This window comes from Impatiens glandulifera, chromosome 2 (assembly GCF_907164915.1).
Source record: "Impatiens glandulifera chromosome 2, dImpGla2.1, whole genome shotgun sequence".
Lineage (NCBI taxonomy): Eukaryota > Viridiplantae > Streptophyta > Magnoliopsida > Ericales > Balsaminaceae > Impatiens > Impatiens glandulifera.
Window position 1 is genome coordinate 53,639,013 of NC_061863.1, and position 17,144 is coordinate 53,656,156.

The window sequence follows — 17,144 nt, forward strand, 5'->3', positions numbered from 1 at the left end:
ATCTATTTTATGTTCTTCCTTATTTTTGAATGGTGATTAATTAGGATGTTAGGCATTTCAATTGTTAAAATTGATTGATTATGATTGTTTATAATTATATATTTGCCCTTACAACCTTCTTTTTTTTTAAGTTAATATTTTTCAAATGGTTATCATCTGTCTAAATCTCATCTTAATTCATTCACCTTAATTTTATAATATTTTTTTTTACTATTAAATTCATTTTCTATTACTTTATTTTAAAAAAAGTTCAATAAATCAATAACATTATTGTTAATCTTATTACAAAAACAAATTAATGGAAAAAACCAAAAAAAAAGTAGAAGCTAAAAGAAAAAAAAATATTTATTTTATAAATATAAATATTATTAAAAAAATTAAAACAAAAATATTTTCAATACTTAAATAAATATTGATCATATTTAATGCAAACCGCGAAAACAAGCTGTCCTCCCATCCCTCCTCTGCTTATACAGCAATAATAATGGAAGTATCAGATTACCAGCAAAGCAGTCGGGAGAGAGAGGGAGAGATTATAGTAGTTTATGCCTTTGTTTGATTCGAGAACTGAACGAACGTTCATCTTCCTCAGCGGTTTGAAGATGGGAAAGAGCCGAGTGATGTTGCCGGTGACCGAAGTTGACTTGGCGGAAGTCAAGTATGAATCCGCAGGTTTTCAAGGTCCTTTCCCTTCTCCAGATCATCAAGTTTATTAATTAGATTTCATGTTTTAATGGCCGTCTATTAATTGCAGCTCCACATTTGACTGGAACCACTCTGAAGTTGTTCGTAAGGTTGATTGAAATGCCAGTTATTGGTCATCTAATCATATGGCATATGAAGAAGCAAAATAGAATTGATCAGGTGACTGATTATACTTATTTTAGGGGGTCCCCGTCTTCATGAAACAAGGAGAATTCTACATTTTTGTATCTATATATCTGAATAATACACTACTTTTTACATTTGACAGATATTGAACAAAAGTGTTGTACCGGAGACACCTATGTATAAACCTGAATTTCCTCCTCAAGGTTAGTTTATCTTATAAAAATATATCACTATTTGATAGCTGAAATACTAGTTCAAATTAAATGGAGACATAGAACTCATTATGTTATTCTTCGTGATTTGACTTCAGAACCAGAGCCTAGTGTTATTGCTCTAGAAGAAGATGGGAAGCCTGAAGACCGAGTTGGATTAGGCTTCAAGTGTCTCAAACATTATGATGCTGCTAGCTGTTGGGTGGATCAAACCAATACATCTTTCCGTTACTGGACTATACGCGACTATGCATATGCTTATAGGTCTAAGTTTACTACTCCATCTATGGTAATTCACCAACATGATAACAGTTTAATTCCAAGGTCATTTTTGCTAGAGGAATCTCATTATGGTAGTATATATAGGTTGCTGAGCGTATCATATCAGTAATGGAGGAGATTGCCAACAATATGCCTCCAATGCCCATGTTGATATCTTTTGATCCTGAAGATGTAAGGAAGCAAGCAGCTGCTTCTACACAAAGGTTTGAGGAAGGTATGTCAAATGCTTGCATTTAATTGCATTACAATATTCAGCTTGCTTTCATTTATTTTTGTCTAAATTTCATATTATTGTGTTCTTTTGTTATGAAAAATTTAAGATGTTTCTTAAATTAGATATTATCCTTGATCACTCTAGAGCATGGGTTCTTTGCTAGAAAAGAAAAAAAGTTAGATGTTTCCTAATATTGAGTAGTTAATATTATGCAGGAAATCCAATATCAATCTTGGATGGAATTTTCATGACCATTAAGGATGATATAGATTGTTTACCTCATCCATCAAAGGGTAATGCTTACATATTTGATTGCTCATTTGTATTGTGTTGTCATTAATATCTTCTTAACCATGTCCATTGTCATCAATTAGGTGGCACAACATGGTATCATGAAGTGCGTCCTGTTAAAAAGGATGCAGTTTCTGTTTCAAAATTGCGCAGCTGTGGTGTTGTTTTTGTGGGGAAAGGAAACATGCATGAACTAGGTTTAGGAACAACTGGGAATAATTCAAATCATGGGTAAGCCTATGTCACGTTAGCTATACATACGAGCACTTAACTAGGTTTAGGAACAATTAGGAGTATTTCAAATCAGGGGTAAGCCAATATCACATTAGCTATACATACAAGCGATGAATTGGTTGTCCCACATTCATGTTGAGTTATGCAACAAGGTATAATAAGCACAAAATGAATATCACTATGATCATTCATACTAACCCTTAACCTTCTGTCAAATGTCATTCTGATGCATGGGTTTTTGTTTGTGCATAACAGAATATAGAAGAGAGTTGAATTGATAATATGGAGAGAAGATATACACTAATACTGAATCATAATATACTGAATAGGGAGTCCATCTTCCTATATATGACCTAGACTACTGCTAGGTCACTAACAACTTCTCTACACAGTCTACTTGTTATCCTATAAGGTGGTTATTGTAGTTTATAGGTCATTTGGGTACATCTCGTGATCTGCTCATCATGACAGTTCCTTCTCTTTTTCTCGTTATATGTATTCTGATCAATTGTAAAGTTTAATTTACTATAATATGATAATGTGGTAATGACAGAACCGTTAGAAATCCGCATGCTCCAGAGAGGTATACAGGTGGATCGTCTTCAGGTCCTGCAGCAATTGTTGCTGCGGGCATTTGTTCAGCTGCACTAGGAACAGATGCAGGAGGTGAAATAAACACATATCATGTCTAATTATGGCCTTTATTTTTCTTTGAAATCATTGACTAACTCCCATTAATTAACGCAAAAGACAGGTTCTGTTCGTATACCTGCTTCTCTATGTGGTGTGGTGGGATTGAAGACTACTTATGGACGGACAGACATGACTGGGTAAATACTTTGAAATGTACAGTGATTTTACTATTTTCAGGTGAAACGGAAAGCAAACTCTTGTGAATTAACTTTATTCTCTTGCTAAAAAAACTGCACATATCTTTCCCACTTACTGGTTCAATATCAGCTTGAATAATTATCATGGAACCTGTATGACAGTTTAAAATTATAAATTTCAATTCAAGAAAACCTAACTAGTTGATAACTTTTAGTTACAAGTTGTCAAATAGTGTTCCCTGTGCTAGATGATTTATCTTATAATTTGTTCTTCTAGGTCCATATTAGATGTCGGGACAGTGGAGATTATAGGACCAATTGCATCAAATGTTGAAGATGTCATTCTCGTGTAAGTGGTTTGGGCTTATTATATTAGATGACAGGGATTGACATGTATTACTTAAGACTGTTGATAAATCCATTTTTTCTTAAGTTAGCTGGAATATGAGACTTTATCTCTTACTGATATATATTGATTATAGAAGAAACTGATGACTGTTGATAAAAGGCATTTTTTTCTAAAAAGTTTCTTTATTTGATTTATAGTTTCCAAAACCGTATCGAATTGGTCAACCCTACAAAAAGTCAACGATACTTATTTTGCTGGATCCGATACCCGTTTTGCCGTATCGTATCCGATACTCCAAAAATAAATTAGAAGTATCCGTGCTACATAGATTTTATATTATAAGTTGATCTATATTACAGGTATTCAGCAATACTTGGTTCTTCACCTGCTAATAGAATCAGTTTGAAACCGGTAATGTTTTAACACATTGCATGTTCAATGCTTAGTTCCATATTGGTATATTTTGTTCCAAATCTCCGATTTCTTCTCGTAAATTGTCATATAGAACCTACTTGCTAAGCTTTGTTATATGAATCAGATAAAGTATGTAGCTGAATATGATTAAAATACCTAGAAATATTGGATGCATAAACAACATTTCAGAATCTCAAAGATTTGTACAAAAACACACCAATGATAAACTATCTAGAGAAGAAGATAAAAACATATTTTAATATTTATATCATAGATTACATCAATAGCTTGGGGTCCTTCATTAGCCATAGTTTGGAGAACAACGCTTTGAAAACTAAAGAAAGGTAAGTGGGATATGTGCTCCCTTTGTAAGTGCTATAAATAAAGGGAATTGGGATATCAGAATTTTTTAATCTAAACATTACAGAAATGATTATAACCTAACAATCCTATTCCTTTACAAAAGAAGTAATTAGCCATGTTTATAAAATCTAATGTTAACCACAGAAAACATGAAAAATATTACAAGAAGAATATTTTAAATATAACAAGGAAAATACTTTTACCTATTCCAATAATTTCATACTAGTTATTTATTCTTTTTTGTGGCTTTCACTTGGTTAGATTTCATTATATAATATGCTTGTAAGATAAACAGAATGAGTCTCTAGTAAAGCTTATAAACTGCTTTCAACTTCATTTGAAAATATTTATACTACTTCCATATTTCTAAATATCTCAGGAGCCTGCAAAATGTAAATTCTCTTGCTCTAAACTGTGATGCCTTACTTTCATGGAACCTTGGATGATAATTAATGAGCTTCAAACTTGCTTTGCAGTCCCCTCCATGTTTGCCTGATTTATCATCTAGTGAGAACATAGACGTTCTAGCTTCAATAAAATTAGGGAAGTACACCAAGGTAATACATTCTCTTGTGGAGCTAGATCCTTTGTTGTATTTTCAGAAACCAGACCACATAATAATCTTCCTTTTGCTGCAGTGGTTTAACGATGTATTTTCTTCTGAAATCTCTGAGAAATGTGACAGAGTTCTTAAGGTGCTTATTGAGAAGTATGGTTGCAAAGTAAGTGCATGACAAATATTTGTATGCAATGTACAAATTCTTTGAATAAAATTATGATAAACATCTTTTGTTCTTACAATAAACATTTAGCCAAAAGAAAAAGAATTATTATAGTACTGACTCACCTTCTATCTTCATGGTTAGACGAGTGAAGTTGTAGTACCTGAGATGAAAGAGATGCTCATTGCCCATATGGTGTCTACTGGCTCTGAATATCTTGGTTCCCACATTCCCCATTGCAAGGATGGGTACACTTCTTTCCTTCCTATTGTCTCTGTATTATCTGATAGTTGCTGATTTTTTGTTATGTCTAAGGAGTTAAAAGACACAAATTTTATGACCTCCTTTTGATACTCTTCAATAAGATTCACAAAGCCACTCTTTCTTCTAAACTTATTTGTTGCACTTATATAAGTGCGTAACTAATTTCCTGAACCATACCATTTAGTATCAATTGTAAACTGTCCATAATTTCTTCTCGTGTAGGAATGGTGTGAAACTTAATTATGATAGTCGCACTAATATGGCCATTTTCCAGTCATTGACAGCTTCAGACTATGTTGTTGCCCAACGTATGAGGTGAGTAAGATAGTGTATAAGCATACTACATCTAAATTACTATGTAAATTGATGAGAGAACAAACAATACATCAAAACCTAATGTAAACTATGCTACATGACCAGTCAGTGCATACGTTAAAGATCAAATATAAACTTTAAAAGAGTAGTTTCTGGTCTGCAATATTATTGAATCTTGATGCCCTTGTCCTTGCTACTTTATTTTCATACATCTTTGTCCCAATTCTGGACATTCCTGATAAAGGTGGATGATGTGCTTGTTAGAAGTTTCCAGCTTCACTCTACATGGAAACAGAATAAAATTATACAGATATATGCATGTCTTTCAACAACAGAATAAAATTATACAGATATATGCATGTCTTTCAACAACAACAATGTATCAGCTTTGTTTACTTCTGTTTCCTGTAGAATTTTGGGGTGAAGATGATCTTTTTCATATATTTGGATTGATTTTTCTATTACAAAGGATGCTACAGCTTATAAGCAATATTAGAAGACTCAAAATAAATGATAAAACAACCAATTAGATAAACATAAATAAGCTTTGTTGGGAGGACACAAAGGATGCTGCAGTTTTTCTCGATTACTTCTCACTTCTGTTTCTGTTATGACAGGCGAAGGCTGATGTACTATTACACAGAGATATTCAACAAAGTGGATGTCATTGTGACCCCAACAACTGGGTATGAGAGAGTCACCTTCTTTTTGGATTTGCCAGTATGAGAATCTATACATTGGATTTTGATTTGTTTTTACATTTTCTAAATATCGATTCTATCTGGAAGTTTTAGTCACTTGAAAAATACCTTGATTTTTATGTTAACAGTATGCATGTGCACGTATTGGATGACCAATTTCCATATTTGGGGAAGAGATTATTTAATCTCATGATATCTTCTTTTTAAATGATCATGAGATCTTCACGAGGTCACAGGTAGATTGCAATTCATGATAACTTTTATTAAAAATTATCTGTCTTCTTAATTCAGTATGACGGCGCCAGTAATACCACCTGATGCTCTTAAATTTGGAGAGTCTGATTTGAAGGTCACAGGTAAATTGATGTAGCTTTTGACTTGCATTGCAATATGATTCTGTTATAATTATTTGTCCTCTGTAAGCATCTATTTAAAAGGTAAAATACCAAGTTTTAAAAAGGCTGGCTCAAAATTGAAATAGAGTATTTGTAATCTTTTCATTTTCTTTTATTTAGGACCTCACTCCTCCTCCTTTACTATTGCTTTAGATGAAAGCATATATTCAAGAGGTTATTTATTATTTTAATAATTCAAGAGCGTAATAATAATATTTATATAACAACCCTCATCACACGTTACTGTTTTATTTATTTGCATCCTTTATGCTTTCTGGCTTTTTCTTAATGTTTTCTCCAATTTTCAGGTAATCTTATGCGATATGTTATATCAGCAAATCTTCTTGGATTTCCAGCAATATCTGTCCCTGTAAGTTGCATTTTTTAAACTCCATCCTAGAATAAGAATGACATGTTTAGATTAACTCAGCATTTTCAATTCTTGTAGATGTTGAAAGTAAACATATACTAAAATCTTCTTCAACCAAATAATGTTGTTTTTCTCATATTTATGTTTTTGACCTAAAAACACCTTATCGTGTTTAAAGGTTGGATATGACAAGCAAGGACTGCCAATAGGTCTACAATTCATAGGTCGCCCTTGGGCCGAAGCTACAATTCTGCGTTTGGCTGCTGCAGTTGAGGTACTACTGTTCCTACATTTAACCAAATTCACAACCAATTCATCCAAAATTCTCCCCATAATCCAGTTATTCTTCAAATCACCAGTATCAAATAATATTATTTTAACAATGCTATGTTAATTAAACACTTGTTACTTTTAGGCTTGATTAGAAAAATGGGAATATATGCTATAATCTTCTTCTCTTACTAATGCAATGTATATATGCATAATGAAACGCCTTTAATATGTTTAGGAACTCAATCTGGAGCCTAAGAAGAAACCTAAAATCTTTTATGACATTTTAAAGAAGACCAGCTGATTTCTTAATGGAATGAAGAAATGGGTAAAAAGAGTAACCAATAATGCAATTTCTCTATATAATATATAAAGGCTTACAGTAATTTGTTGAAGGCCTCAAATTCATTTCATCAAATGCACAGCTAGACCAGGTAAAATCCTTGGTATTTTTATGTGTGTGTAATAAATGAAATAAAATACAAATGTGTGTAATTTATGGGTGTATTATAAATTAAATAAAATACAAATGAAGATTATTGTTGTGTTATTGTGTAAACATGAAACTTGATAAGTCTGTGTTAATGTTTTTTTTCTTTTGAAAATAATGAATTCTTTTTTATTATACAATAAGAATGAAACAATTGTTAAATGGGATGAAATTATTTATATTTTATATTGGGCAATAATATTCAATATTTATTAAGATCTATCCACCATCAAACATTTTTATGTGTCAAGGTCTCCTCTAGCTTAATTCTAGATTTTATTTACATTCTTGAATTTATGTGATCTAATTTTATTTATTGTTTCCGGTATGGACATTTTTCAAAAGAAATATATTTTATTTTTCTATTCATTTTCTTCTTAGTTCTTACTATGGATGATAATGGGTATAATATGTATATGTAATATATTGAAAATTTATATTATTATAAAAAAATTATTAATATTTAGAGTAAAAGCTAGGTAAAATAGAGAATACAAATATATCACTGCCTAATTGAAAGATTATAATTGACCTCCTTCTTACCCATAAACATCATTCTTTTTGTAGACAGTAAAAATTAATATATTATTTAATGTGAAAAAAGGTGTAGAACTAAATTATTTATAAAAATAAATTTTGATTTAAAAATAATAATAATAATAAATTTGATATTTAAACAAAATAAATAATTCACACGCAGAGTGAGAGAATGTAGGTCAAAACCTAGCCATGGCATGAGCAGTTGCGAAAGTGATGAGTATTCTCTCCATGGCTTTCAAACTCTCGTTGCAAACGCTTCACATGGCTGATACTACCCGCCTTCTTATGCTTTACCTCTTATACTTCACCAATTTTCATATCGAACCCTAATTCCCTCCAAACCTCTGTCTCTCTCCTTCCTCCTTGTGATCTCTTCACTGGCGCCATGGATCTTCGATCCGAATCGTCGATCCATCTACGATGATAGACCTGCCCCTTCCACCGAAACTCTTGGAACTGTCTTCGAAACCAAAGAGATGGTATGGATCGGATCAATTCGTGGAAATGGGTCCCCGATAACTGTGAATTGCATCGCCATCGATCCGTTCCGGTTCTTGAGCTTGATGAAGAACAGGAATATTGGATTTATTGGGGATTCGTTGAATGAGAATTTCTGGTCTCGTTTCACTGTATTCTTAGGGTTTGCTGATTCCGGTGCCAGAAATGGAAGAGAAAAGGGGCATGGAGAGGGGGTTATTTTCCTAAATATAATGTTACTGTGGCCTATCATCGTGGCAGTTTTGCTCGCAAAATACGAGTAAGGATTCATTCAAACGAGGTTCTTAGCGGCTATTGACATCAATATATGGCTTGATGTAATATATATCTTAGTTTCTGATATATTCTTCCATCTGATCTGACTAAGGGTGTCGTGACTGATGATATGAAGGTGGCAGCCGAAAAAGTCTACAGTTGATGATGAAGATGGTGGATTGAAGGGGATATATCGTGTAGATGTCGATATTCCGGCAAATGATTGGGCCAATGTAGCTGATTTCTATGATGTCCTAGTTTTCAATATGGCCTTGTAAATATATTACTCTAATCGATCTTGTGCTTTCAAGTAATAATATGAAGCTAATTGCATTTGTTTTTCCTTAACTTCAACACTTAGGGGCTTCATCAAGCCCCTTCTAATTACTGTCATATAGTGTTGTTCATCATGAGATTCTTAACTGGTGGAATAAACCTAGCCTAGCCCTGTGTTTTGCATATAGTTCAAAAAAATGAGAACTTATATTGATTGGAAATGGGTTTGGATAAACCTGGGTTGCATTGAAGCAATTCTTTGCATGACCTTTTGTTAGGCCTTGGTTTGATCTAAGTTTATTTGAAAATTCAAGTGGTTATTTCAAACTAACATTGTTTAATGTTATGGAAGTGGGGGATAAACCCTGGTTTTAAAGAAATAAAATACATTGTTTGATGTAGGTTATTTTGATAACAGCACATTGAGGTATAAATAGTTAAATACATAATGGGAAAATAAAAAGGTATTTGGCTGATGAGTAGATTGTTCATTTATAGTGGGTTACTTGAAATTAATCTCCAATAACCTATCATCAACAAGACCTTAGTCTGGATTTGGGCTAGATTAAATGTGATAAACCCGGATGCCAAATGGAGAATCCCATCCTGATCCAAGTGAGAACCAAACCTGAATAGGTGTTTCCAAACCGAGGGTTTAGGCAAAAGTCTGTTCATACTTGATATTTCTTTCATTCATATGTATAAAGTAACAAAAAAAATGGTTAATTTTCTAAATAGGTGGAACCATGATAAATTCCCAAAAGAGACTCCTCTTGTCTTCTACAGCAGAGGAAGACCATGAATCCGCCATTGCAGATGTAGATGGGGTGAAAGTTGTACTAGAAAATATGGTTTCTTATGTGGAAAATAATTTTCAAAGGAAGAAGGTAATCAAATTATGGCGATTGCAATCACCTAGACATTTCCATGGTGGCAATTGGAACGAAAATGGTAGCTGCCTGTTCAGTAAACCTCTAGAGGAACCACAGGTTATTAGCTTCTGTTGTGCTTATTTCATAAGTAAATGATGAACTAGAAGGTTGATTTTGGTTTTGAAGCCTAGACAGCTTGATTTGTGGTTGATTCCAGAAACAGTGATGGAGTGAACAAAGAAGCAAGAGAAATGAATAGGTTAATTGAGGTGGCTCTACACAAGAGCGACATTCGATTACTCAATCTCACGCATTTGAGCGAATATAGAGCAGATGCCCATCCTGCTATTTGTTGGGGAAGAAAGATGCGGTTGCAGAATGGGGACAAGATTGCATGCATTGGTGTTTACCCGGTTTTGCCCGATACATGGGTCGATATCCTTGCACAGATCATTCAATATGAGTTGGGGAACCCAATGATTTTTATTTTATTTTTTCGAGAAGGAACAATTGTCGAATGGATGTAACATTTTATTTTCTATTGTAGCTGGATGCAATTTTCTTAGCGTTCCATTGTTATACTTATAATTAATATATATCTCTAAACTTGCCATACTTTGTTATTTCAATAAGTTTTGAACAAATTTCTCTTAGCATTTTCCTATTGACTTTCTTGAATATAGACACTAGCCTGCATTCAGATTTTTGTAAGGATGGGATATTATTGAGTTGACCAAAACCTTGTTAATCAATCCTTCAACTTATGTTAGATATTCAAATCAACCCATCTACTTAATTTAATGGATGTCAGCTTGCGTGGCATGTTGGATAAGGAAAAGTGTTTTCACAACTACTTGAGTATGATTAGAGATAAAAGCTTAAATTTCTATAGACATCAATTCTTTGACTGCATTTCATAATAAATGTTGTGAATATTTAGATGTTTTATTTTGTTCTATTTATCAAAATGTGGTTGAATTGCTATTCTCGTGCATCATTTGGAATCGAGTTAAACACATTTGGAATCGAGTTAACGAACTTAATGTGATTGGGGGAATGAGAATGAATGGATTGTAAAATAGATTAAGGTTAAGTGTTTCTTCTAAGATATCGATAATAAAGAAATATTCAATGTTCTCTAGTACCTACAAATAAAAAAAATACGGGAATACAACTTGAAAGGATATAACCAATGTGTCATGAAACCAAGGAACATCTAGGGAAAGGAGTTCCAAAAACGTTTTAAAACATGTAGAGAATGTAGTAAAAAGAACAAACGAGTGTTTGTTTGATTGATGGTTCAAAAGATTGATGCTTTGAAATAACATTTCATTTTTATACTTCATCGTTTAACCTCTGACTTCGCTATTTTCTTAAAATAAATAAAAAAATACTTGCACTGTATGTTGAGCCCTCTCTTCAACTTGAATATATTTTGTCAATTGGACCCTTTATGTTTATCATAATCCCAAATATTACAATTTCTGAATAAAATATTTATACCAATACAACAAAATATTACACTATAAATCCACAAAATAATCTAAAAATATCAATTTCAAAGCTTTGACCATTTTTAAATGGGATAATAATGCTGGAAAAAGAACAGTTTTAATTTAAACTAGGCTCAAATAATGTATTTTTCTTGCCTATTGAGAATGGTAACATAGCTAGAAAAGGGTCTCATGTATACTACTAGTAACTAGTAATATAGACAGCCAAACTATTATATAATTTCAAACAGCAAGTAAGCAAGCCAGCTAAACACTTTGTCAATCTCACTTACTTAAACTTTAAACAATGCAATTTTATAGTGAATTCCAGCAGCCAATAGACAAATAGTTGGAAAGAAAACTTGCTGTTTAACAGCAGTTCTAAATGAATACTCACATGTAACAAAGCAACTAGTACAGAAATTCCCCACTTCTATACCAATAAATCGTTTTATGCAAGCGACAACTCTCCAGCTGGAATAGATCTCTTGACAAGTTTAGCCCATGATTCATTTGTCTCGGCTATAACCTTGAGCGCATAAGCCTGACATCATACAAATCAAATAGATTCATCTCGTTGTGCTATTAATTGTTCAAAGTGGAATCTGAAGCAAAGTAGCAAACTCGTTCCAAAATGAGCATATTATGCTACAATTAGGGTATTGATCCTTCAAGAAGGTACGTTGTAGATGTAACTAGAAGTAACAGTTTTCTATCTTAAGTATTTAGACACCGGTCATAAGTGCCAATTTTAATCAAAATCGATAATCTTCGCTAAAATCAATTAATTGTCTCCTACAATTCATTATGGATGTTGAGGATATGATTTCATAATCAAATTTTACCATAACAAAATATTGCACATAATCGATTACCTTGTTGGCTTGCCTGTTGTCAAGACCAAATCTGTTAGCAGGCTTTCCATCTGGGATCTTGTAGTCTCTAAACCAATCCCTTATTGCAGTAAGAGTGCCCTATCATGTTAAAAAAAACAAACATAAGCCTGTTTAGAAAAAGTAAAAACACAATGAGACAAGAAAAATGTATCCCTTTTAAGAACATACCGGGAATGTTCTCAACATCATCAATGTCATTAACAAGTGAAGCCCAGAGGGCATCCACAGAAATAGCAACAATTTTCCAATCGAGTTCTCCTTCATCAATCATGGCCAAAGCAGCTAAAGGTTTCACTTTCATTATCTGACCAATCTTTCCACGCCATCCCCAATCGCAACAACCATCAACTTCAAGAATCAAAGTAAAAATTTCAATGATCATAATAATAACAATACTTTTTTTTAAGGAAAAAGGTGATCTTCATTCTTCATTTGAAAAACCTGGATCATTATCGCCAAATGCCCCTTCAATTTCATGGTTTGCAAGAGAAGGGTCTTCCCATGTTTGTGGAAGCAATCCATAGTTCCAATTAATATTATATCTAATCAATAATCAATCAGTATAATACTATGTTTAGACTCAAAATTATCGAAAACAAAAGTGGCATAATTGAAGAATTGTGAATTGTTCTCACTCACGGGTAGTATCGAAGCTTCCCCTTCTTCGTATCCTGCTTAATGGGAGTGAAGACCTCATCTGTAGCAACTTCCATCTTGGCACTAGACTCCTTTGGAATCTCAACTATAAAGTTATAAACACCATCGCCTAAATGCAATGGTATATCATGCCAAGGGGATATCTGTATATTAACAATTTACAATCCAATAAATAAAATTTCAAGAAATCTAAATCTAACAGACATTTCATCGCATGCATAGCCCAAGTCATGTAGGCAATTGGATAGGCTATATAAGATCCCAATTGAAAATTCCAATTACTAAATTAATCTTGTAAAATGGAGATTGAAAAGTTACATTTTTGCCAGACTGGTCTTGGAAGAACACTCGGTAATCAAGGGTTTCGGGTTGACCGTCTTCTTTGATCTGAAGAACCTCAGGATTGTATATGGCACGGCAAGTGAGCAGATTTCTTCTAGCCTCGTACTTGTTCTTTTTAGAATTGTTGATGCTGAGATTAGCTGCTCCGTGAGATCTCAGAAATGGGCTTCTGAAGAGGAAGGAAGAGGACAGAGCGGAATTGCCCGTTGCCGCCGCCGTCGTTAGAACTCTAGCCGCCGCCGCCATTGGAGATGATACGATGATACGAGATTACGAAGGAGTATGAGAGAGAGAGAGAGAGAAAAACTAAGCCACAGACTGAGACAAGAAGTGGTAATGTCTATTTTGTTCTTTCACTCACTAATTTTTTTTTTACTATTTGCATCCCTAACTTTTTATTTATTTATATCGACTCTTCAATTTTGAAGAGATATTCAAGTTAAGATATAATATTTAGTTTCACATAAAATAAAAATTCAAGTTTATTAAATAATTTTTTTAGAAATTTTGTTCCTTCACAATTTTAGATGCGGAATTATCAAATTGGGAATATTTAGTGTAAATGGGAATTTCAGAACCCGGTAATTTATTATTTACATGACATGTATAAATAAATAATAAAAATTCCCAGAAATTTAACTATCGAGTTTTAGAAGATTTAGAATTTTGACTACCAATTTTTAAAATTGGGTAGTCAAACACTTTTTTTTTACTTAAATTTTGTAGTTAAATTAGTGACATAATATAATTTAATAATAAATTTTAATTGTAAAGTTTAAAAAGAATATATTAAATTATTCTTAAATATGGAGGTCTAATTTAAAAATGCTGTTCAATATTCTAACATGGCTTAGTTACTTATTGTTGTATAAATCTTGAATTTTGAATGGCCTATCTTAAAGCTTATACTTCAAATATAGTTGTAATTTTAAAGTTTCAAAGTAAACTTGTTTTACGTACACTTTTTCAAACTAACTTAATTTGTTCGTTTATTCTCAAACTAACTTAATTTGTTCGTTCATTCTCAAACTAACCTAGTTTTAATATTCAAATTCTTTTTTTTTACATTTAAAATTCATTATATATAAACTAAATTATTTAAATTTTGATATATATTTTAAATTATTATTTATATAAATTAAATTATTTATATTTTGATATATATTTTAAATTATTATTTTTATAAATTTGATTATTTATATTTTGATATATAATTTAAATTATTATTTATATAAATTTGATTATTTACATTTTGATATATATTTTAAATTATTATTTTTATAAATTTGATTATTCATATTTTGATATATAATTTAAATTTAATTATTTTTTATAAATTTAATTTTTTATATTTTATTATATACATATATATATATATATATTTTAATTATTATTTATATAGTGTAATAAATATTCTCTTTAGCATTCTAATAAATAATTAATAAATACTAATAAATTTAAAATATTTTAACCATAACAATATAATAATTAAATATTCATAAAAAAAAATTGATTGTCAATTATTTATTAAATATAATAACATTTTAATTAAATATAATTAGAAGATTATCATATTTTAACTATATAAATATTATATAGAAATATTAGAAATATAGTAATCTTGTTATTATGTTTAATAAATAATTGATAAATTTAAAAATATTTTTATGTATATTTAATTATTATATTGTTATGGTTAAAATATTTTAAATTTATTAGTATATATTAATTATTTATTAGAATGTGGAATATTTATTACATTATATAAATAATAATTAAAAAATATATATATATATATATATATATTAAAATATAAATAATTAAATTTATAAAAAAAATAATTAAATTTAAATTATATATTAAAATATAAATAATTAAATTTATAAAAAATAATAATTTAAAATATATATCAAAATATAAACAATTTAATTTATATAAATAATAATTTAAAATATATATCAAAATATAAATAATTTAGTTTATATATAATAAATTTGAAATGTAAAAAAAAAAAAATTAAAAAAAAATAACTGAGTTTGAATGGTAAATTAGGTTAGTTTAGGAACGAAGAAACAAACTAGGTTAGTTTAAGTGAACGTCAAACCAAATTATTTTGAAAACATCTTGACTCAGGGATACTTTATGTTAGATTTTTTATTATTATTATTTTTAACTACTCAATTATTTAATCAAATATTAAAATATTTTTTATTTTAATAAAATTTAAAACTTAAATAATATCCAATATTATAATAATTTAATTAATTAAAAAATTAAAATAACTTATTATTTTTTTTTCTATCAAATAATATATGTTTTTTAAATCTAATAAAATTTCAAATAACCAACATCACACCAGCTATAATAAACTTAAATTTTCTTTTCTAAGCGCAAAATATAATAAAATGCTCTTATTAATAAGCAAGAGGTGACGAATAATTACTGTTTTTTTAGCTTAAAAATGTAATACAACTTCATTTCAATATAAAATATTCTTACCGTGAATTCAATTCGAATTTTTAGTTTTTCAAACAATATTTTTTAACACATTATAATTTTTATTTTTATTTTGTCAATTTTTTTAGTTAAATCATTTTTAACAATATTTATGGCTCTTTATTCGCTTTCGAAAGTGCATAAGAATTTATTTAATGAAAATGACAAAAATATATAATTTGAGACATTTTTATAAGTCATAAGAAAGAAAAAAGAGAAAGAAAAAAAAAACTTGAAGCAAATTATGAAAACTATATGCTTTTAATGCAATTTCACCAGCCAAAATGATTTATTTTTCTTATTACAATTGAAATTTACTTGGATATTAGTTTATTATAGCAATGCCCAACTCTCATTGCAATTTGCAAACACAACTGTTACATGATTCTCAATGAGAATAAATTGTTACAGCTACTATACTTTCAATTATTGATGTCAATTAGATTATAGTTTATTAATTTTAGCAAGAAAAGAAAAATAAAGAATTACATTTATTTAGGCAACACCATCAATGGAGTGGTCCTAAATCCTAATAGAAAGAAGACACTTTAATTACTCTTACATATTCTCAAGGATATATAGGCCCATGTGTTGATCCTTTGAAAAATAAACTTTATTCTTTACAAATTTTAATAACCTTGTAACAGAAAGAACATGTTATAAAGGGACAAGAGTACCTAGGAATAAAAAATAATAAAACATCAGACACAAGAAACTGCATATTCATAGCACATATATATATATATATATAAAGGTACTATTAAAGATTGAACCCGATCAAATTGTAAATGGCCTACTTGCTTTTAAAATTTATAAAATTTTGTTAGAACAAAATATTCCACGCCATAAATATAACAACTATTACAAATTCTTTTAAATGGGTCAAATCAACTGAATTTGAGTGATATTTCAAACTATAGCCTTGTTCATCAATGGAGATGACAATAGTAACTGAGAAGATGATATTCGCGTGTATTCTCCGAACGGGTTGGGGATGAGTAACTCAAAATTGGGGTTGGGATTTTCGATCGGCCCTGAGGTAAGCCCAACAAGCCCTCGGGCTACGGCAGCGCATTTATTAAAACGTAAGATATCTAGTTAAATTTATTGTAATTTTAAATATAAAATAATGTAACTTAATGGTTCAAGATGAAAATTAAAATTTTATTTAATTATGGTTAAAATCTCACCAAAAATTATATTTTTTATTAATTTTTTAAACTAGACCTGCGGCAACAAAAAATATATCGATATTTTTTTTTCTACCAGGAT

At 30.3% G+C, this 17,144-nt stretch overlaps 4 protein-coding genes across 6 annotated transcripts; 2 read left to right on the plus strand and 2 right to left on the minus strand.

The window, feature by feature from the left end:
• Positions 1 to 460: 460 nt before the first annotated feature.
• LOC124926665 (fatty acid amide hydrolase-like) lies at positions 461 to 7,683 on the plus strand. Of its 3 annotated transcripts, none has more exons than XM_047466941.1 (20): positions 468 to 672; positions 755 to 864; positions 974 to 1,034; positions 1,142 to 1,332; positions 1,410 to 1,539; positions 1,755 to 1,832; positions 1,914 to 2,061; positions 2,618 to 2,730; positions 2,819 to 2,894; positions 3,172 to 3,243; positions 3,603 to 3,654; positions 4,497 to 4,577; positions 4,659 to 4,742; positions 4,887 to 4,990; positions 5,229 to 5,321; positions 5,939 to 6,007; positions 6,314 to 6,378; positions 6,726 to 6,787; positions 6,966 to 7,061; positions 7,296 to 7,683. In XM_047466941.1, exons 1-20 carry the CDS (start codon positions 546 to 548, stop codon positions 7,359 to 7,361), a joined length of 1,878 nt encoding a protein of 625 aa, XP_047322897.1. In that variant the 5' UTR covers positions 468 to 545; the 3' UTR covers positions 7,362 to 7,683. The 3 variants fall into 3 exon arrangements, with proteins under 3 accessions (XP_047322898.1, XP_047322897.1, XP_047322896.1); XM_047466940.1 differs by having other exon boundaries at positions 471 to 681; XM_047466942.1 differs by lacking the exons at positions 6,314 to 6,378; positions 6,726 to 6,787; positions 6,966 to 7,061; positions 7,296 to 7,683 and adding an exon at positions 6,151 to 6,248 and having other exon boundaries at positions 461 to 681; positions 5,939 to 6,041.
• LOC124924943 (protein trichome birefringence-like 12) lies at positions 7,374 to 10,594 on the plus strand. Its single transcript, XM_047464924.1, is given in 12 exon segments — positions 7,374 to 7,385; positions 8,515 to 8,622; positions 8,624 to 8,699; positions 8,702 to 8,820; positions 8,822 to 8,844; positions 8,977 to 9,116; positions 9,854 to 9,914; positions 9,916 to 10,105; positions 10,184 to 10,204; positions 10,207 to 10,336; positions 10,339 to 10,403; positions 10,405 to 10,594. Coding segments are annotated over 12 exon segments (1,056 nt in total). The 3' UTR covers positions 10,516 to 10,594.
• Positions 10,595 to 11,746: 1,152 nt separating this feature from the next.
• Positions 11,747 to 13,709, minus strand: LOC124928088 (soluble inorganic pyrophosphatase 6, chloroplastic-like). The gene is made up of 4 exons (XM_047468620.1): positions 13,353 to 13,709; positions 13,017 to 13,177; positions 12,357 to 12,919; positions 11,747 to 12,025 (listed from the first exon to the last, which is right to left on the minus strand). The coding sequence occupies exons 1-3, from the start codon at positions 13,620 to 13,622 to the stop codon at positions 12,799 to 12,801; spliced, it is 552 nt and encodes a 183-aa protein (XP_047324576.1). The 5' UTR covers positions 13,623 to 13,709; the 3' UTR covers positions 11,747 to 12,025; positions 12,357 to 12,798.
• On the minus strand, positions 11,933 to 12,759 carry LOC124924944 (soluble inorganic pyrophosphatase 6, chloroplastic-like). Its single transcript, XM_047464925.1, has 3 exons — positions 12,562 to 12,759; positions 12,357 to 12,455; positions 11,933 to 12,025 (listed from the first exon to the last, which is right to left on the minus strand). Exons 1-3 carry the CDS (start codon positions 12,757 to 12,759, stop codon positions 11,933 to 11,935), a joined length of 390 nt encoding a protein of 129 aa, XP_047320881.1.
• Positions 13,710 to 17,144: the final 3,435 nt, after the last annotated feature.

Bases quoted from the DNA above. Each gene is read 5' to 3' on its own strand.
- LOC124928088 (XM_047468620.1), bottom strand. From the start codon at position 13,622: ATGGCGGCGGCGGCTAGAGTTCTAACGACGGCGGCGGCAACGGGCAAT. The intron at 13,178-13,352 runs GTAACTTTTCAA...GTTAATATACAG, and splicing joins AAGACCAGTCTGGCAAAAAT to ATATCCCCTTGGCATGATAT. The intron at 12,920-13,016 runs GTGAGTGAGAAC...ATTATTGATTAG, and splicing joins GGGAAGCTTCGATACTACCC to ATATAATATTAATTGGAACT.
- LOC124926665 (XM_047466940.1), top strand. From the start codon at position 546: ATGCCTTTGTTTGATTCGAGAACTGAACGAACGTTCATCTTCCTCAGC. The intron at 3,244-3,602 runs GTAAGTGGTTTG...TCTATATTACAG, and splicing joins GTTGAAGATGTCATTCTCGT to GTATTCAGCAATACTTGGTT. The intron at 4,743-4,886 runs GTAAGTGCATGA...CTTCATGGTTAG, and splicing joins TTGAGAAGTATGGTTGCAAA to ACGAGTGAAGTTGTAGTACC.
- LOC124924944 (XM_047464925.1), bottom strand. From the start codon at position 12,759: ATGATCATTGAAATTTTTACTTTGATTCTTGAAGTTGATGGTTGTTGC. The intron at 12,456-12,561 runs GTTGAGAACATT...TTAACATGATAG, and splicing joins TTGTTAATGACATTGATGAT to GGCACTCTTACTGCAATAAG. The intron at 12,026-12,356 runs GTAATCGATTAT...GTATGATGTCAG, and splicing joins ACAACAGGCAAGCCAACAAG to GCTTATGCGCTCAAGGTTAT.